We start from the raw sequence: 17,456 nt of genomic DNA, 5'->3' as shown, positions 1-17,456 counted from the left end.
GAAAGAGAGTTAAGAAAAAAAAATAAAGGATTTATGTCATTTTATCTATGAAAGATTATAAATGTGAATCCAGTCATTGGGGTTTTGTCCTTTTCTTCAGCAACCCTTGCCAATTAGTTCAAAGGCAGATGATATTTTCTGCTGCAGGTGGAAAGAAGTAGTGGATGGTGGATTCCATGGTGTAGGAGTGTGATTTGGAAATATGGTTGATCTATATATGTTTAAGACTTTGAAGGGAGGAAAGGGAAGCTACAACATAAATGATGAACTAGAAGAATAGTAAAAGATCAAATAACTGGAAGTAATGATCTTAAGGAAAAATATTTCCAGGAATGAGGCATGCAGATCAGTGGAAAGGAGATTATGGTTAGAGAGGGGAATTTTATGGTCATGAAAATAGAGCAGTGTTTTGCATTGGTTCCTAGGATCACCTATTTAGCTATAAAAGAGAACTTAACAGACATTTAATATAACCATCTTATTTTTGCACATGCCAAAACAGAGGCCCAAAAAAAGTTAAATGACTTGTCCAAGCTACCTATAAAAGCGTTTGTTTTGTTCTTAAAAAAACATTTAAAATTTTTAATGTAAAATATTATGAATGAATCTGTACATTTTTATTAAACATCTTCTATGTTTTAGGTAGTCTGCTTAGCCTTAAAAAGATAGACCCTACCTTCAAGGAGTTTACAATCTATTGGGAGAGACAATATGCAAATAGATACAAAGCAGGGTATCTATACTAGAGAATTACTAAAGGGTAGGCACCAGAATTAAAAGTATATGTATTCTTCCTTCCCTCCTTTAAGTAGTTAGTTGAGAGTGAGGTTCAAGTATTTCATACAGTCCCCCCCCCCCATTATTTGAACTCTTCCTATTCAACCATTTATATACAATAAAAAAAATTTCCACATTCTTCTCTCTCCCCTTCTAAAGTGCATTATTTTCCACAAAACTTTCATTTTTCTTTTGTGTTCAGCCTAACATAATAGAATCACACCACCTGATAAAAGTTCTGAGGAGTGACATTTATCAGTTTCTAATATAAAATTATAAGTAGTTTGACCTTGTTTAATACCTTATGTTTTACTTCTCTTGATTCCTTTGACTGTGTGTGTCATAATTTTTGTACCAACTCTGGTCTTTTCATCAAGAATGCTTGGAAGTTTTCTATTTTAAAGGGCAGTTTTTCCTGCTGTAGGATATATTCACTTTTTCTGGATGGATTCTTTTTTATGGGAAGCCTAGATTTTTCCTTTTAGATTCTATAATTTAGAATATCATATTCCTTGTTCTATTGTTTCTTTTGTGTGTGTGTGTGTGTGTGTGTGTGTGTGTGTGTGTGTGTGTGATTGCCCCTAACTCTTGTATGCTTCTGACTGCAGCTCCTTAGCTCTTGAATTCTTTTTTTCTTACTGCTTGTAATCTTTTTTAATTTTGATGTGTTAGCTCTGGATCTTGGCTATAATATTCCTCAGTGCTTTCATTTTGGCATTTCTTTCAGGAGGTGACTGGCAGATTATTTCAGTTTCTACTTTGCCTTGATTCTAAGAGATCTGGACAGTTTTATGATTTTTTCTAGTCTCTCTTTGATGACTTTCAGGTAATCTGGTGATAATAGATTATCTCCTTTCAATCTGTTTTCCTTGTCATTTGTTTATTCTCTGAGATATTTTACATTTTCTTCCATGTTTTCAGTCTTTTTGTTTATTATTTATGTCTCATGGAGCCATTAGTTTTCATTTTGCTAATTTTTATTTCAAGGGAGTTATTTTCTTCCTAAGTTTTTGTAATTCTTTTTGCCAAGTTGTTAATTTTCTTTTTATATCATTCTTCCAGAGCTCTCTTATTTGATTTTCAAAAGCTTTTTAAAACAATAATGCTTCAAAATATTTTTGTTGAACTTGTGTCAAGTTGCATTTTCCTTTTTGACTTTGCTTATATATATATATACATATATATATACATATATATATATTTTATTCTCTATTATGTTTGTGTTGTTTTTCTCTCTCAAAATAATAGCTATTGTGTGGAATCAGAACTGTGTGTTACAGCAATTGTTTCTCCTTAAACAGAATAATTAGAAGACCCAGACCAGAGAACAAAAAGGAGTTTATTTGCTCTTCTCAAGAAGAGAGCACCACTTCTGCAACATGAGTTACAGTTCTGGAGGAGTACAAAGTATAAGCCCCTTTTATCCTTTTATCTATCCCTTTTATCCAAGGAGAACAACCTTGCCTTTTGTTCTCAATTCTTCACTAACACAGTCCCAAACCTCTGGCCCGCCACCTATTGGTTAAATAGCTGGGCTCATAATCTTTTCTCTAGTGTCTAGCCAATTGATGCAAAGCATTTTCAAGCCCTATTTGCATAATTATTCAGATTAAGTTTTACCCTATCAAAGAGAGATAATTCTGTATTCTTCCATATGTGGGTCAGTCACACAGTGCTGTATAATTTTTGTTACCATCTATCCTTGGGCAAGTGAAAACTTTGCAACTCTTGCTGATGTGGCTTTGGGGAAAAGGGAGATGCATTGAAACCATGAGGGAGGAGGCTTCACTCAATTATGGTCCCACTCACTATGTTTTGTGATTTTGTTTTAGTATACCTTTTGTCTTTATACTTTATGTTGGTTCTTGGCTATGCACACTTTTGGGGTGATATCAATTGTCATTTTTGGTCCTTCTGTTACATTCAAACATCAGTTTGAGGACTGGCAAGTTTTCAGTGCTCAGAAATTGGTGTGATCTAGGTAGAGGAAAGTTCATGTCCTCCAGATCTGCCCTCTACAGATTTTGGGCTCAGGTTTGAGTCTGTTAACTTGTGTGCGTTTGAGTTTTCAATTGATTGCTGCAGAGCTGAATCACTATTAGTCCTCTTAAGTTTCTGCACTTTCCCCTTTGGATTGAAACTTCTTGCCTTGGTTACTCTACTGTAGGATTAGATACTTGCTTAAAGACTAAACAGTCATTTCTGCTTTGCCCCTCAGCTCCGAGCTACATTTTTCAAACTTATTCCTTGCTCAAGTAATCTGCTAATACTGGACCCTTGCTCCTTTTCCATGGTCAGTGTATGACAGAGTTGCAAAATACTCCTTATTCTTGTCCCCAGCACAAGTTCAGTCCATTGGTTCCTGTCTTGTGTCTATTCTTTCCCTGTTGTTGGGCATGAGAATTCTCCTTGATTTTGCCCAGGATCCTAGTATCAAGCAGCTCCTCTCTGTTCCTAAACTGCACTTGGCTGGGAAAGCAAAAGGACCAAAAAACATACTTTGATTTTTAAAAAATCACTTTCTCAAAATTCATTTTAGTTTATTTTCTGAATTGTTGTGAAGCAGGTATGCTGAGCTAGTTATGCAGAAATTCAACTTATTATTCTGCCATCTTGACTCTTGTCTCCTTCATTTGTGTTTTTGTGGGGGGTTTTTTTGTTTTTGTTTTTTAAGTTTTTGCAAGGCAATGGGGTTAAAGTGATTTTTCCCAAGGTCATGCAGTATCTGAGCTTAGATTTGAATTCAGGTCCCCTGACTCCAGGACTGGTACTCTATCCACTGTACCACCTAGCTGCCCCTCCTTCATTTGGTTTTAAAAATCTTGTTAAAACTTTTCTAGGAATTCTTTTTGACTTGCTTCCAATTTGCATTCATCTTTTGTGATTTTGCTTGTGGATATTTTCAAGTTGCTCTTTTGTCCTGTGTTTGTACCTTGAACTACCCTATCATTGTGGCCTGGGAACTTCTTCATGGTCAACTTTATTTTTTCCCCTAATTCTTCCTTTCTGTTTCTTTATTCTGACCTTTGTGCTGGATTATGAGAACTTCTGGAGGGCAGGGCTGAGCTTCTGACCTTCTATTTCCTTCTGCTGTTTTCACACTAAAGTCTGGGACTTTTTAAAGTTTTCATTGTTTCCAGATTAGTGTGATCAGGGGTGAGAGATCTGTTCAGTACTTTTCTAGTCTGAGCTCTATAAGTTCCTGACCCAGCTTTGGATTTGTTAATGTGTCAGTGTCTGAGTTTCAGTAGACTGCTGCTGGTTTCAGTCACCCTTAGTCCCTTGGGAGACTGCAGGTTTGAAATGATTGAACTGCTGGCTCCCCTTTGGTCTGGGACTCCTGCCCTGATTATTCCATTGCAGGATTAGACGTTAGACCAAAGGCTAGAACTGAGTACATTCTGCTCTGTTCTTGGGCTCAGAGCCATACAGTTATTTTTCCCAAACTTTTTTCTTGCTCAATACATAGCTAGTCACTACATTTGTGAATGTTCATTTTTCCCTGAATATGTGATCTAGTACAGGGTAATAAGCAACCATCTGATACCAATTCTGGCAACTAATACTAGTTCAGTAATCTAGGATTTCATTCTAACCTGATGATTCCTGCTCTAGCACTCCCATCCTATTTTCCTTTTCATTCCTGGTATCAAGAATGCTCCTTTCTATATGCAAAGGCAACTTACAGATGAGGAGATCAAAGCAATCCATAGCCATATGAAAAATTGCTCTAAATCATTAATTATTAGAGAAATGCAAATTAAAGTTTCTCTGAGGTACCACCTCACACCTCTCAGACTGACCAATATGACCAGAAAGGACAATGATCATTGTTGGAAGGGTTGTGGGAAATCTGGGACACTATTACACTGTTGGTGGAGCTGTGAACTCATCCAACCTTTCTGGAGAGAAATTTGGAACTATGCCCAAAGGGCAACAAAAATGAGTATACCCTTTGACCCAGTAATACCACTACTGGGTCTATACTCTGAAGAGATGATGAAAAAGGGTAAAACATCACTTGTACAAAAGTATTCATAGCAGCCCTGTTTGTGGTGGCAAAGAATTGGAAATCAAGTAAATGTCCTTCAATTGGGGAATGGCTTAGCAAACTGTGGTATGTGTATGTCATGGAACACTATTGTTCTATTCGAAACCAGGAGGGACAGGATTTCAGGGAAGCCTGGAGGGATTTGCATGAGCTGATGCTTAGTGAGATGAGCAGAACCAGAAAAACACTGTACCACCCTAACAGCAACATGGGGGGGGCGATGATCAACCTTGATGGACTTGCTCATCCCTTCAGTGCAACTATCAGGAACAATTTTGGGCTGTCTGCAAAGGAGAGCGCCATCTGTATCCAGATAAAGAGCCGTGGAGTTTGAACAAAGTTCAAGGACTATTCCCTTTAATTTAGGAAAAAAACCATATCTTATGGTCTGATCTTGTTATCTCTTAGACTTCTTGTCTCTTCCTTAATGATATGATTTCTCTCTTGTGCACTCAATTTGGATCGATGTACAACATGGAAACAAAGTAAAAACTGACAGATTGCTTTCCGTGGGGGGGGGAGTAAGACTGGGGGGGAAATTGTAAAACTCAAGTAATATCTTTAATAAAAAAAATAAAAAATAAAATAAAGAATTCTCCTTTCTCTGATTATACCACATTGTTGACCAGCCCTAGTCCTTACATTGGCAAACTTCTCTTTCCTCAAGCTACCCTGGAATGGAAAAAATGACTCACTATGACTTCTTGGCTTCCCTGATCAGAATTTGGCTTGGTGTTTTATTGGGATTTGTTGAAGAATAAATGTTTTGGATGAGCTAGATAAAAATGCTTCCTCTCACTATGCCATCTTGACTCCACCCCCAAATACTTGTTATATTGGGATGTGAGCTTTTAACAGAGATATGTTGGAATCAGTTCCAACTGGAAAGCTGATTGTTAAATTGTCTGTAAGTATTTACACCTTAGAAAATTAAATGAGGGCTTAATTTATTATTTTATTATTTATCTGCTCTGTACTTCAAATGATGGAGAAAAAGTTAATAATACAAATTAAATTTAAAAGTATGTTGTGCATACATTTTGGGGAGTTGGGGAGATAGTTAAACTGTATCAGCATAACTCTGGTTTTTATTGTAAAGAAATGCTGTTAAGCTCAGTCTTTTGAAGAAATAAAGCAACAGAGTAGAAAAAATAACAATATTTCCTAAAATATCCTAAAAATCTTTTAAATGGGTTCATTTGCCTGAGATACCAGATTTATGCAGTATACTTCATAATGCAGATTTACTTAGCTGTACCCTATAATTTCATTGTTACAGGTACTTTCTGCTCTAAAAGATTAATATCATTTCTACTATTTTTAAATCTTATATTCTTAAATTGTTTCACAGCAATTTGCTCAAAAAAATTTTGCAATGTTAAAGTTAAAAGAAATGTTAGAAATCAAAATACAGTTTTTTTTTTCAACTGACATTTTACTGTAGAATGGTCAGTTGTCTAAATTCTTACTTGTGTTCTCTTTGCTTTCTGAAACCTTATGTTATGGGCAAGAATTGGGATTCAGTGTATAGAGGGAAGGAGATGGAAGTATCTGCTTAATTTAAAATTTCTTAGATGCAGGATACTTTTGCAGTAAATATTATGCAAATTGGTAAAAATTTGTAAGCAATTTTTATCAGTCCATGGAGGATTAGCAAACATTGATCCTAGCCTATCCTTCTGATTTTTAAGATGAGGAAAAAGAAACCCAACAAATCAACCAATCAGTATTTATTATCTACTATTTGTCAGGCACTGTGAAGGTACTAATATAAAAAATGAAATAATCCATATTCATAATGTGCTTACTCTCTAATGAGAGAGATCATAGTGTGTATATATATATATTATATATATATATATGTAAGAAACCCATACATATAAAGTGAATCTCTATCCATATTATATTATATTTTATATATATATATATATATATATATATGAGTTAAATAAAAGATAATTTGGGAGGGGAGGCAGAAGTGCTTGTTTACAATATGGTGACTGGTCTATATCTTAAAAGATGAGAGGCACTCTATAAGGTATAATTAAAGAGAGATTGTATTGCAGTCATATAGGACAGCCTTTGAAAAAGTACTGAGATAGGAGATGAGTGTGTTGGATGAAGAACAGAGAGAAAGTCAGTTTTACTGAATATTAGACTAAGGGAGGTGAAACTGTTCTAATGAGGCTTCAAAGGTAAGGTTGGCGTCATATTTATAGGGCTTTAAAGGGTAAAATATGTGTTTATATCTTATCCTAGAGACCATAGGAAGCCACCGGAGTAAGAGAGTCAAATGGTCAGATTTGAAGTTAAGAAAAATCACTTTGGCAGTGAGACCAATTAAAAAGCTTTTGATATAATCTAGGCAAAAGGTGATGAAAACCTGAACAAATGTGGTAGCTGAGTAGATGAGAGAACAGGTCATTTGTTCAAGATGTTGTGAAGATAAAAAGGTTTTGGGGTGGCTAGGTGGCACAGTTGATAGAGCACCGGCCCTGGAGTCAAGAGTACCTGAGTTCAAATCTGGCCTCAGATGCTTAATAATTACCTAGCCGTGTGGCCTTGGGCAAGCCACTTAACCCCTTTTCCTTGCAAAATCCTAAAAAAAATGAAAGATAAAAAGGTTTTAAAGGCAAGGTTCAGCAACTTATTTGGTATTTAGGGTTAAAGAATACAACCAAGATTATGAACCTGAGGCACCAAAAGGATGGTGGTACCTTCATTTCCAAAATTTCACACAGGTAGTTTCAAGTACAACATTATTATTCTTTGTACTATCACATTGTCTGTCTGTCTCTCAGATCTTGTGTAACCTTTTCTCTTTTGCCTTTGGGAATATAATTTAAGGTTTATTTTCTTCTTTGTGATACTACTGAATCTCATGATCATCATTGTAGTTCCTTAGTACTTTCAATCTTTATGACTGATTGCAGATTTTTTTTCTTTGACCTGGAAGCTCTATATTTTTACTGACGTTCCTAATTGTTTTCTATGTGGGTTTTTTTCATGGGGTAATGGGATTCTTTGGATACTTTGTCATCTGTTTGTAAGAAATATGGGTAGTTTTTATTTTTGATTCTTGAAATTTGGTGTTTGGAGTTATTGTTTGGTCATGGTTTTCAAGGAGCCTGATGATGATTTTCCTTTATCGTTTTTCACATCACTTGTTTTTGATGATCAGTTTTGTATGTTTTCTTCTATTTTTTAAAAAAAAATTTGTTCTAATCTTTGTGTCTCCTACTGTCATTTAGGCCCAACTGAAGCATTCTCAGTCATACTGCTAAAGGTCTTCAAGGCACGCATGCAGCATTCTTAATTAGAGCACTGAGTTCTTAAGATTCCCCATAGTGTTCTTGGGCAGAATGCTGCTCTTATCTTCCTCCTATTCTATCTCACCTAACCCTGCTGGGGGGGGGGGGGGTTGATATTTTTTTTAAGAATACTTTTGTCTTCCAGTTGTCTTCTACTCCTTGGGGCTTCCCTGTTGGAGTTTGGAAAGCGAACTCTTGCCTTGGAGTCAGGAGGATGGAAGTTCAAATCTGGTCTTAGATACTTGACACTTCCTGTGTGACCTTGGGCAAGTCATTTAATCCTGATTGTCTTACATCCAGAGCCATCTCCAGCCATCCTGATTTATATCTGGCTACAGGACCCAGGTGGCTCTGGAGGAGAAAGTGAGACTGGTGACTTGGTACAGCTCCCCTTCACTCAAATTCAATTCATGTGCTTGTCATGGCATCACTTCCCTTATGTGATGAGAATGACATTGAGAATGAAGGAAAAACACCTGAAAGCTTCAGGTGGTCCTAGATTATCTAATTAACAACACTGATAGTCTTCTAATCTGTTTACCTGTGCTAATGCTTGCTACCTTGGTGAGATCCATTTCTACACACATATGTAGACTGCTGTTTTTCTTTTTTTGTTTATGCCTTGATTTGTTGATCATTATATGATCTGGTACTCTTTTAAAATCTTTTCTGGAGTACACGTGTGGGAGAGAGCTGGGCTCTTCTATAAACTCTCCTATTGCTATCACTATTAGAAATTTAAAGAGTAAAATCCCCAGTGTATGACAAGGCAAGATAAAACACGAAGATTTTCAGTTTAAATTTGGAGATCACATTGAATACTTAGGTTTTTCCTCCTGAATTGTAACCATAGAGCATAAAGATTTAAAAAAAAATACTGTTGCTGAATACATTGACACATAATAGGATCTTGAAATCAAAAATCAATGGAAATATACTTTGGTGAAATTGTGAACCTGGTCCATCCATTCTGGAGAGCAATCTGAAACTATTCCCAAAGGACAATAAAACTGCTTATATATTTTGATGTAGTCATAATACCATTACTACATCTGAATCCCAAGAGAACATAAAAAAGTAGAAAGATCATTATATACAAAAATATATATAGTAGCTCTTTTGATAATGACAAAGAATTGGATTTTTTTTTTTTGCTTTTGCAAGGCAATGGGGTTAAATGACTTACTTGCCCAAGGTCACATAGCCAGGTAATTATCAAGTGTCTGAGGCTGATTTGAACTCAGATCCTCCTGACTCCAGAGCTGGTGCTCTATCCACTGTGCCACCTAGCTGCCCTGCAAAGAATTGGAAATTGAGGGGATACCCATTAATTGGAGAATGGCTGAGCAAATTGGGGTATATGAATTCGATGGAGTACTATTGTTCTGTGGAGACAGACTTCAGAAAAGCCTGGAAAGACTTACATGAACTGAGGCTGAGTGAAGTGATTAAAACCCAGAAAACAATGTATACATTAACAGTAACACTGTATTTTGATCAACTATTGGCAGACTCTCCTCAGCAGTGCAATGAACACAGACAATTCTAACAGACTTGTGATGGAAAATACCATCCACATTCAAAGAAAGAACTGTGAAGTCTGAATGTAAAGCAAAGCATACTGTTTTCAATTTTTTCAATTTGTTTTTTGCTTTTTTTCTCTCTCATTTTCCCTTTTGTTTTGATTTTTTTCACAACATAACTAATATGGAAATATATTCAGCTTAATTATACATATATAATCTATATCAGATTTCTTGCTGTCAAGGGGTAAGGTGGTGTGGAAAAGGAGGGGAGGGAAGGAGGAAAAATATGAAACTCAAATCTTACCAAAAAATGAATGTTGAAAAAAAATGGGGGGGGGATGCTCAGCAGAAAGAATCCATTTAAATCATCTCCTCACTACCAGTAATAATACATTCTTTTGAAGTTGTAAAGTGCATCACAAAAATTTGGAATGTATCCTAACAAAAAATTTTATAGTTTTAATGAAATACATGGTTCATCACCCCAAAACTTCAGAAAGATTTATACTTTATTGCTAAAAAGGAAGAAGATTCACAGATGTTCTCAGAACACATGATAAATTGGTAAAAAAAAAAACCCTACAGGATTACTTTAAGATAAAGAGATATCATTTCATTGGACAAGAGTCAAAACTTATGGCAGTAATGTGCTATTACATTTTTCAAATATATCTGTGATTTAACCTGGATATAAGAAGTAAGATCCAACAATGGCATCAAAAGACCTTTTATGAGCAACTTAGGTATAAACTTAGAAAATTTGTTAACAAAAAATAATTTGATAAAGGTCTGAGTCATGAGGAGTTATTTGTGGAAAATAAAGAGATTTGTGATGATTCAGAACCATGTTATTACCCATCAGAAATTACAAAATAAATTTTCTTAAAAACCCAGAACTTGATGATTAATTGATGAGAAAAAAAATTGGTGACCACTGTGTAAGGCATTGTAGTTTGAAAAAAAAAGTAGCATTTTCCATGTAACTAGACAGACATATACTCCTAACAAAATTCATGTATCAAAAGCTCCCAAGCTTTTGATACTATACTGATTATTCAAAAAAATCTCATTATATGAAATGAAAAGCCTTCAAAATGTTAACAGAACAAGTTATATATAAAACCTATTGACTTATTTGCTGCTAGAGTTGTTGCAAATATGCTTTGCATGACTTTTAATCTGATCTTAAACCTCACTCAGGTACAGAAAACAATCCACCATAATTCAGAAAATATTAAATATAGAAGAATAGCAAAATATCAAGTTGTCTTGTGCTATTATCTGAATACCAGTAAAAATGGATGATTCAGTTGCATGTGAGACTATGATGATGGTGATGATGATCTTTCATTCTGAAGAAGACTTTGACATCAGGGAGGTGATGCCATGAAAAGCAAATGGTTTGAATTTGAGTGTGAGGGTGCTGTGCTAAGTCACAGCCTCATTTTTTCCTTCAAAGCCACCTGGGTCCAGTGACCAGATATGAATCAGGGCAAATGGAGATTGCTCTGGATGTGAGGAGGCAATCAGGGTTAAGTGGCTTGCCCAAGGTCACAAAATTAGTAAGTGTCAATTATCGAAAGCCATATTTGAACCCAAGTCCTCCCAACTCCAAAGCTGGTACTCTATCCCTGCATTTGTCACTGCCTAGAATCTGAAGGAATTGCTAAATGGAAATTACTATTGAATATTAGATTAGTGATATATAACTATATGACCTTGGGAAAAACACTTAGGTTGTCTAGGCTTATTTTCTTAATCTGTAAAGTAAGAGAAGTTGAATTACTGTCATAATCCTCTATGATTCTTTCTAGTTCTAAAGATGATAATGCTTTGTTTCTGAGTATCATCTGCATAAAGAGGTAATGGGGCATCATTCTTGGCACATAGTTTAAACAAGGCCTTTTCTCTAGCAAGATATTTTAATTTTAAAAAAACATAGTTTGAAAATTGATTTTATTTCAAAGCTTTTAAAAATTATATTGAATATTAGGACTCATTGGGTTATTGAAATATAAAATTTTTTTTAAAAGTCTTCCTTTTTGGTCTTCCTTTGGCCCTGCTCTTTGAACTGATTGAAAAAAATATTTTTAGACTGATTATACAATACAGATTTAAGTTTGTACTGAAAACTTTCGTTGAACTCCTCATATTTAAAAAAATGTTAATTCTCTGCAAATAATAATAACCACATAGGAACTGGAGTTTATTTTTTGGCTATGAATTTTTTAGGGAAATGATCTTAATAGTTGCAGAACTTTAATTTTTCTTACAATATAGTGATTACTTAAGTATAGTTTAAATTTTGTTACAAAGGAAGAAAAGAAATTCAAAAGCTACAGAAGTACTTGTTGAAATTTTAAAGTTTAATAAAATATTTTATGCTATATATTAAACATTTAAAAATTTTAAAAATCCATTTGAAAATTATCAATGAAGAAAAAATGTAGGTTTTTCTCTCATGAAGTTTATATTCTAATTATTGAGGAATAACACATAGGGTGGATTTTGGCTACCAGGCAGGTGTGCCTGGTAGCCAAAATGGCAGATGGGACAAGTCCTACGAACCTTAAACAGTGGGTCTAGAGGGCAGATGGCAAGATCTGGTGGACATTATATTAGCATTTTACACATATTTTAAGGGATGGTAGTGTAGTGTTTTACCTGAAAGATTGTAATCCCCGAGTCCTTTTTTCTCAGTCAGGTAGTGCTGATGACCATGTTTCTGATAAGTGTGAGATCTCAGTGATTTATATGCCTAGATAACAGAAGTGCCATTATCTAGTTGGGGAAGAGGACACATAATGCTTAGTGGAATTTTGATAATAGGGAGTAAGGAAAGGGCTTCCTTTCTTTTGTGTGATCAGGCCACTCTGAGTTCTGGGTAGGTGGACTAAAGAAGGGTCAGGGAAGATCCCATCTCTCTATATAACACCTACTTTTGCTGGGTCATCTGGCGACGGTATTAAATATTTCAGTAGTAAATTATATAAACAAATGTTTGATTAGTATTAAAGCTTGTAAATAACAAATAGATTTTTAATTTTGTCATTTAATTATTAAGACTGAAGAAGAATGTAGTATAGTAGGTGGGAAAAGGTGCAATTAACATTATTAAGAGTTCTGAGAGCCAGGAGATTTTGAGATAGGATATGAATTATGAGAAGGGACAAAAGATCTTGCTTCATATTAATAAGACAAGTTCAGATCCAGTCTCTGTGCCCTGGACAAGTCATTTGAAATTCAACAAATGTGGTTGCTTTTAAGGATATGGCCCACAAATGATGTTATAAATATCCAAATGACCCTTGGCAGGAAAAAAAAGATTCCCCACCCCTGCTGTAGATGAAAATGACCTGAATTGAGTGGACTAGATTTTTATTTGTGAAGTTGTGCAATGTTTTCATTGTTCTAAGCTACTTCTAGAAATGGAAGTCTGATCTTTTTCACACTAGCATTCTTTCAGTAATGTCTGAAATTCTTTGATTGCCATGATCCCTGAAGATTCATGTTTATGGTTGACCTAAACAGCAATGGGGAGACACAGAGTGGGTTCAAGTAAGCTGCTGTGTATTGTCATTGGTGACTTATATGAAAGAAATAATCTATAAAATATCATCAAGAAAATGCATATTAAAGGAAAGGAGCTGATAATTTAACAAGAACCTGGAATAGAATTTTAAAAGTTTCACTGTTATCTAAGCTGTTACAAACAGAAAAAAATAGAATTCTGATTATGTAGTCCCAAGGAGTAAACATCACATTTGCATGGTCTTTAAATATTATTGGAACATAACCATAATGTTTTTTTTAAAGAACAAGTGTGTCAATAATATTCATATTTTAGCTTATGAAAATTACTAAAATTTTATTGTTTTTTTCTTTTTAGACAGCTTGTTTTCGAGAAGAGAGGGATGTACTAGTGAATGGAGACAATAAGTGGATTACAACTTTGCACTATGCCTTCCAGGATGACAATTACTTAGTAGGTATCATATTCATGTATGTAATATTACAATTTTCTTCATTGTTTAATCAATTGATATTTTAGAAGGATTAGGCTTTTGTTTATTTCTTTAAGTGGCAGTAATAAATACTGTGATAAAATACTGGACTTAGAAGTTGGAAAGTATTGGTTCAATTCCCATGTCTAACATTTGCTATCTGTGTGATATTGAGTAATTCACTTAAGATCTCTGTGATAATGTTTTAGTTTCAAGTCCAATATTGATTGAAATATCCAAATTAGAATCCATCCTCCCCTTTTTCTTTTGTAAAAACAACATTTTTGTCTTTCTGGTTAAGGGCAACTCTAATCCCATTGACTCTTTCATCCTCATATTCCTTATATCTAATTTGTCACTTTGTTCCCTGATTTTGGAGTTTTGCTTTACTTATTAATCCTTTTTCTTTTATCTAGTTTTTTAGTTCTATTTTTCTCAGTTAAGTAGATAGCTAATTTCAAGGAAAAAATTATTAGAGATAAATAGAAGCTATTATTTTAATTTTATAATTTAAAATGGGAATGAATTAAATGATCCAGGAAAGTGATAAAAGTGATAGTTGCCAAGAAAAAAAGCCCTGTAATCTTTTACTCACAAGAAACATAGCTCAACAAAAAAAAATAGAGTAAAAATGAAGAGCCAGAACAAAATTTACTATTTATTAGATGAAGCTAAAACACAAGAGTTAGAATCATGCTATCAGATATAACAAAAACATTCCCTCTCTCTCTTTGTCTGTCTCTGTCTCTGTCTCTCTCTCTCTCTCTCTCTCTCTCTCTCTCTCTCTCTCTCTCTCTCTCTCTCTCTCTCCCTTCCCCCCCCTCAGCCCCCTCCACTCTCTTTCTCTCTCTCTAGACAGAAGCAACTGGATCTTTCCAAACCTTCCCTCTAGGAATGAGCAGAATTCAGTGCTAAGATACAAAGTAAAGTGAAAGAATGAGTAAACAAGGAATTCCACCATAAAAAAGCTAGTGAAAGTATTAAGGGAGAGGGAAATATTAGAAGGAGGTTATGTTAAGGGAGGGAGTTGTACACAAATCAGACTCTTATAGATGTACAAAAACTTTTTGGAGTGACAAAGAATGGAAATCTGAGGGAGGATTCATCTCTTGGAGAAAAGCTAAACAAGTCATGAATATAAATATATGTGTAATACTATAGTGCTAAAAGAATGATGAAAGAAATGGTTTCAGGGAAACCTGGGAAGATTGTCTAAAAATGATAAAAAGGGAATGAGACAGAATCTGAAGAATAATTTTTATTGGGGCAACTCTATTGTCAAGACATTCTTTGAATGACTTTATGTATAGTGATGACATTTCTTTAGCTTTCACATCTTATAATGAACAACCATGATTCCAGAGGACTAATAATGCAACATGCTACCTACTTCCAAATAGAGGGAAGTCTCACTATGTAGAATGGGACATATAGTGTTTTTACACATAGCATATTTGTATGTGTGTGTGTGTGTGTGTGTGTGTGTGTGTGTGTGTGTATATATATATATATATATATATATATATATATATATATATATATAAATTTTGTAGATAGTGTAGAAATTTGCTTTCCTTGACCATGCACACATGCATGTATGCATGCATGCATGCACGCTTGTGTGTAATAAGGGTCTTGTTTTTCCTTTGTTCTCAGTGATGGAAGGAGATGCTCTCATAGGGAGAGCAAAAAGATGGCTCTTTTACTGATTAAAAATTTTAATTAAAAATTAGAGAATTAATAGAATAAGTGTGCATTTAAAAATGGAAAGCTATAATCTATAGTCATATGAAAAATGCTCTAAATCATTGCTGATTAGAGAAATGCAAGTTTAAAACAACTCAGAGGCTGCCTCATACCTATCAGATTGACTAAAATGACAAAAAAGGAAAATGATTAATGTTGGGGCATATGTGGAAAACTGGGACACTGATGCATTGTTGATAAAGTTGTGAACTAATCCGACCATTCTGGAGAGCAATTTGGACCTGTGCCCAAAAGGAAATAAAACTTTTCATATCTTAATCCAGTAATATCACTTCTAAGTTTATATCCCAAAGAGATCATAAAAAAGGGAAAAAGACTTATGTGAACAAAAATATTTATAGCAGTTATTTTTGTTTTTGTTTTTTAAAGACAGATTATAAATATTTTATTTGCTTTCCAATTACATGCATAGTAGTTTCTACCTGTCATTTTTTGATTAAGTTTTGAATTTTACAATTTCACTCCCCACCTTCCCTTCCTTCTCCCCTCCCCCCCCCACAGATGGCAGTCTGATAATCTTTACATTGTTTCTGTGCTATGCATTGCTGTTAGGGTGTACAGTGTTCTTCTGGTTCTGCTCATCTCACTTAGCATCAATTTATGCAAATCCTTCCAGGCTTCTCTGAAATTCCATCCCTCCTAGTTTCTAATAGAACAATATTGTTCCATAACATACATATACCACAATTTGTTCAGTCATTATCCAATTGTTGGACATCCCCTTGATTTCCAATTCTTTGCTACCACAGAGCTTCTATGAATACTTTTGTATAGGTGATGTTTTTACCCTTTTTCATGATCTCTTCAGGGTATAGCCCCGATAGTGGTATTGCTGGATCACAGGGTATACACATTTTTATTACCCTTTGGGCATAGTTCCAAATTGCTCTCCAGAAAGGTTGGATGAGTTCACAGCTCCACCAACAATGCACTAGTGTCCCAGATTTCCCTCATCCCTTCCAACATTGATCATCGTCCTTTCTGGTCATGTTGGTCCGTCTAAGAGGTGTGAGGTGGTACCTCAGAGATGCTTTAATTTGCATTTATCTACTCAGTAATGATTTAGAGCACTTTTTCATATGACTATGGATAGCTTTGATCTCCTTATCTGTAAATTGCCTTTGACCATTTGTCAATTAGCAGTTCTTTTTGTAGTGAAAAAAAAATTGGAAATTGAGGAAATGCCCATCAGTTAGGGAATGGCTGAACAAATTGACACATGTGAATGTGATGGAATACTATTGTTGTGTAAGAAATCATGAATGGGTGGACTTAAGAAAAGCCTAGAAAGACTTAGATGAACTGATGTTGAGTGAATTTAGTAGAATCAGAAGAACATTATACACACAAAGAGAAACATTGTATTTTGATCAACTATGATAGACCCAGCTATCCTCAACAATACAATGAACAAAAAACATTCTAAAGGACTTGTTTGATAGAAAATACCATCCACATCCAGAAGAAGAACTGTCAAATCTGAATGCAGATCAATGAATACTTTATCCAGTTTTTAAACTTTTTTTTCCTCTCTCATGGATATTTTTCACTTTTGTTCTGATTCCTCTTTCACATCATGACTAATATGGGAATATATTTAACATGCATATCCTATATCAGATTTCTCAGAGAGGAGGAAAAAGAGAGAGGGACAAAAATGTGAAATTCAAAAAAAATGAATGTTGAAAACTAACAAGTAGTTGGAAAAATAAATTTTTAAAAAAATGGAAAACTAGTAAATAAACAAACCTCAAATGAGTACAAAATTCGATATTAAAGATATTAAAATTAAATTAGAAATAAACTGGAAATCAAAATAGTTATGTAAATCATACATAAAACTAAAAACTGATTCTTTGAAAATTAATCTTTGGGGCAGCTAGGTGGTGAAGTGGATAGAGTACCAGCTCTGGAGTCAGGAGTACCTGAGTTCAAATCTGGCCTCAGACACTTAATAATTACCTAGCTGTGTAGCCTTGGGCGAGCCACTTAACTCCATTGCATTGCAAAAACCTTAAAA

General features: G+C 34.6%; 1 protein-coding gene across 7 annotated transcripts in view; it reads left to right on the top strand.

Moving 5' to 3' along the window:
- CDC42BPA (CDC42 binding protein kinase alpha) overlaps positions 1-17,456 on the top strand; it is a 364,566-nt gene that overhangs the window by 112,069 nt on the left and 235,041 nt on the right. For all 7 annotated transcript variants that reach the window (XM_074222837.1, XM_074222834.1, XM_074222835.1 and 4 more), the window contains exon 4: positions 13,555-13,650. In XM_074222837.1, the coding sequence (XP_074078938.1) occupies positions 13,555-13,650 (96 nt within the window). The remainder of the gene's footprint in view (positions 1-13,554; positions 13,651-17,456) is intronic.

Source organism: Macrotis lagotis, chromosome 2 (assembly GCF_037893015.1).
Source record: "Macrotis lagotis isolate mMagLag1 chromosome 2, bilby.v1.9.chrom.fasta, whole genome shotgun sequence".
Classification (NCBI taxonomy): domain Eukaryota; kingdom Metazoa; phylum Chordata; class Mammalia; order Peramelemorphia; family Peramelidae; genus Macrotis; species Macrotis lagotis.
This window is presented reverse-complemented; position numbering and strand designations above follow the sequence as displayed.